We start from the raw sequence: 3,887 nt of genomic DNA on the forward strand, positions 1-3,887 counted from the left end.
TTGTGGTGATCAGTTGCTGGATGACGACTCCAAGACCTGACCGTCTTCCCCCACAATTGGGTTGAATACCTGGTTGCCGGACGAAGCTCCTCTGTTGCAGAGGTTCCATTTACGTCGTTGTCGTTTATTCCTTCATTTCTTTCCATCATTGCTGAGTTTTGCTATTTAACCCATAGCTGGACCCTACCCCACCATCAGGGATAGGTACTCATTTACAGCGAGTAGACTGAGGAAATTATGGTAAAGATCCTTCCCAAGGAATCAACGCCGAGGAGAGCGGTCACCCATCCAACGACTGACCAGCCCAATATTGCTTAACTTGACTTAAGTCTATTGACGACCTAACCCACTCCTCCACGGCGCCACTATTTATTATTATATTATTAAATATTATTAAAGGTAGGAGACCCTCTCTCAAACATGCTTTGTTAAAGAGGATGGCAGCATTAGTTGAATTGAAGAAATTAATATTTTTAGAAGACTTTTCCTTAACCAGAATATGAACGTCGGCCAGCTACAAGCAATTATCAGCCCTGATGAGTAGAGAATAATAAGAATTGAAAAGACCACATATAAAATCAAATTCCACTGTAGCTGCCATCTTATTTAACAAAACATATTATTATGATATTATAATAATAATAATTATTATTATTATATTATTATCATTATTTACTTTTTGATCTATCACAGTCATCCTATTCAACTGGGTTTTATTATTATTTATTTATTTACTTTTTAGTCTATCACAGTCATCCTATTCGACTATGGTGTATTATTATTATTATTACTTATTTTTATTTTTTTTATCTATCACAGTCATCCTATTCGAATAGGTGTTTTATTATTGTTGCTGTTTATCATTATTATTATTATTATTATCATCAATCAGCATTTGGACGCAAAAAAAATATGTAAAAAAAAATTCCAGCCCCCCCAAAAAAAAAATGCTCGAAAAATGGTGACCACACACACACATATTTATATATATATATATATATATATATATATATTATATATTATACATATATATATATATATATATATATATATATATATATATAATATATATATAGATGTATGCCTCTCCGGAATATTTTACTGAGAAACAAAGAGAGGCTTTCACTCACGATCTTCTTAAGGATTATGGGCTCATCGCTGTCAGTCGGCATGGACCCCCGAATTTGGAGGGAATGAGTTCCTCCTGCTGCTTGTTGGTCGCCCGGTAAAATTTTCGTTAAGGGTGGGAATATATTTAGGGGATAGCGATGCATGTTTACATATGTATATATATACATTTATATAATACATACATATATATACATATATATATACGTATATAAATGATACGATATATATATATATATATATATATATATTATATATATATATATATATATATAGATATATATATATATATATATATATATATATATATATATATATATATATATATAATATACGTATATATATATATATATATATATATATATATATATATAATATATATAAGTGTGTATGTATGTATATATACATGCGCATCAAACTCTGAATTGCAGTTACCTTCTGAATAATGATAATAATGATAATTGTTGTATTTCTGTTTCATGGCAGGGCAAGAAAGAACACAGAATTCGTTGTTTCATATATTATGTATGGCAGCTTAACAGAAACTAAATATACATTGTAGATTTCAGTAAAAGGTAAACAGTAATAATTACAATACTCAACAGTTTGAGTAAAAGGTACAATTATAATAAATACATTGTTACGGATAAATAAAGTATGTAGTTATACAACTAATTACACCAAAGTGTAGTTAGCAATCTCACACCTCCCCCCAAGATGGCAGGTGCAATACAAGGATACCTGGCATCTTAAGGTCCTTATCTATTATATGATTGAGTCCCACATCTTATTTCTAAACGCTCTGGTGCCCGGGCTGACGTCCACTACGTCGTACTGGTAAGGCAACTGATAACTGAGTATCAGGCTTAGGTGATGTTGCAGGTGATCTACGATCTCCATATCCTGAAGCTTCGCCACCCAACACCGAGATAGGCGGAGAAATAATGTCTCCTGGCAAAAAAGGGTGATGAGGTCGTAGGAACCTCCGATTTCTCCAATAGATGCGCCACTCCCAGTCTTCACGAGGTAATCCCTCCTCGTGCCAATTCGACCACAACTCCTGGTTTATCCCATCGTTTTGTCTTAGGGTCCTGCAGATCCACGTACATACCAAGGTTCAGCTTAGAGAGTGGTCTAGCAGTGGCATCATACCGTTCCTTTGCCTGCTGCCGAAGGTACTTAGCCTTTATGTCACATTCGTCAGCTGTACGTTGCCATTCCTTTGCAAATGAACGATGATGAGCCGAATCCTGGAACGCAAAGGACGTCCAAACAAGATTTGCGCTGGAGATCTACCGTCCGCCCGTGTGGAGTATTCCTGAGCTCAAGAAGCCCTCGTGCGAACTCATCCTCATCCAGCTTGCCATTTCTTGTGGTCGTCAAAATCAACTTCTTGATGATCTTCACGGTAGCTTCGGCATGACCATTGCTTTTGGATTATAGGGCGATGTCACACGGTGTTCCACCCCCCATCGAGCAAGGAAACGCCGCAATGTTGATGAAGCGAACTGCGGTCCTCCATCCGTTTTCAGTACTACAGGCACACCTGTGTCTGAAAATATTGGCCTCAACAAACTAACTAGTTGAGCTGCAGAAGTTGATCCATTGCACGAAGAGTACATACGGCCAACCTGATAGGCGATCAACGTACACAAGAAATGTCTTGCCAGAGATATGAAAATAATCAGCAGACACGGACTCAAATACTCGACTTGGCAAGTCTTCCTGCATCAAAGGCTCATTCTGCTGACTTGGTAACAGCTCTCGGCAACGAGAACAAGACTTCACTGTATTCTCAACGTCCCTGTCAATCCCTGGCCAGTATACAGTCTGGCGTGCTCGACGCTTGGTGCGGTCCACTCCTTGGTGAGCGTCATGTAGACACTGTAAAGTTTCGCTACGCAGGCTGCGAGGTATGAGAAGTCTAGGTCCATAAACTATCAAACCATCATCCACGGCCAGCATGTCCCGAATTCCCCAGTATGCTCGCAACTCCTCTGGTAAGCTATGCTTATGATCTGGAAATCCTTTCATTATTACATCTCTTAATGACAGATATTCACCATCATGTGCAGAAGCATCACGAATCTTATCCAGCGTCTGGTCCCGTAGAGGTGCTAACCTTATGCCCTCCTCACAAGTAGCTAATAAAGACGATACAACAGCAGCATGCAATGGATCTGCATCATCCAGTAAATCATTGTCCTCAACAAGGTTCTGAACTGGTGAACGAGAGAGTGCATCCGGCATGCTGTGACATTTCCCACTTTGCCACCGTGCAGCAAAGTAAAATCTGCAGAGTTTCATTCTCATACGCTGCAGTCGAGGATTTTCTATTTCTCCAAGAAGTTTTGAATTGAGAATAGGAACAAGTGGTCGATGATCTACTACCAGGTCAAAATAAGGTAAACCGGCCAAGTAAACACTGCATTTCCTCACTGCCCAAAGTACAGCAGCCATCTCAACCTCAATTACGGCATACCTAGTTTCTGCATCCGTTAAAAACCTGGATCCACACTGATGAGCTTCCAAGCCTCTCCATGTTGTTGCAGCAAAACAAACCCCATACCATGTAACTTGGATGCGTCAGTTTGGAGCATAGTAGTAAAGATGCATCAAAATGAGCTAAAACAGGAGGAGCTATGAGTGCTTCTTTAGTTTTCTCGAAAGCCACGTCATGTTGAGGGGGTCCAGCACCACTCAATTCCGAGTTTAAGCAGGGTCCTGAGTGGGGGCTGTGCAGCAGCTGCAATCGCAGA

The 3,887-nt window shown here is 39.2% G+C and overlaps 1 protein-coding gene across 1 annotated transcript; it reads right to left on the minus strand.

The window, feature by feature from the left end:
- Positions 1–2,703: 2,703 nt before the first annotated feature.
- On the minus strand, positions 2,704–3,588 carry LOC135221371 (uncharacterized protein K02A2.6-like). The gene has a single exon (XM_064259171.1). The coding sequence runs from the start codon at positions 3,586–3,588 to the stop codon at positions 2,704–2,706; it is 885 nt and encodes a 294-aa protein (XP_064115241.1).
- Positions 3,589–3,887: the final 299 nt, after the last annotated feature.

Source organism: Macrobrachium nipponense, chromosome 2, assembly GCF_015104395.2.
Source record: "Macrobrachium nipponense isolate FS-2020 chromosome 2, ASM1510439v2, whole genome shotgun sequence".
Taxonomy (NCBI): domain Eukaryota; kingdom Metazoa; phylum Arthropoda; class Malacostraca; order Decapoda; family Palaemonidae; genus Macrobrachium; species Macrobrachium nipponense.

Excerpts from the sequence above, each read along its gene's own strand:
- LOC135221371 (XM_064259171.1), bottom strand. The coding sequence starts at position 3,588 with ATGGCTGCTGTACTTTGGGCAGTGAGGAAATGCAGTGTTTACTTGGCC.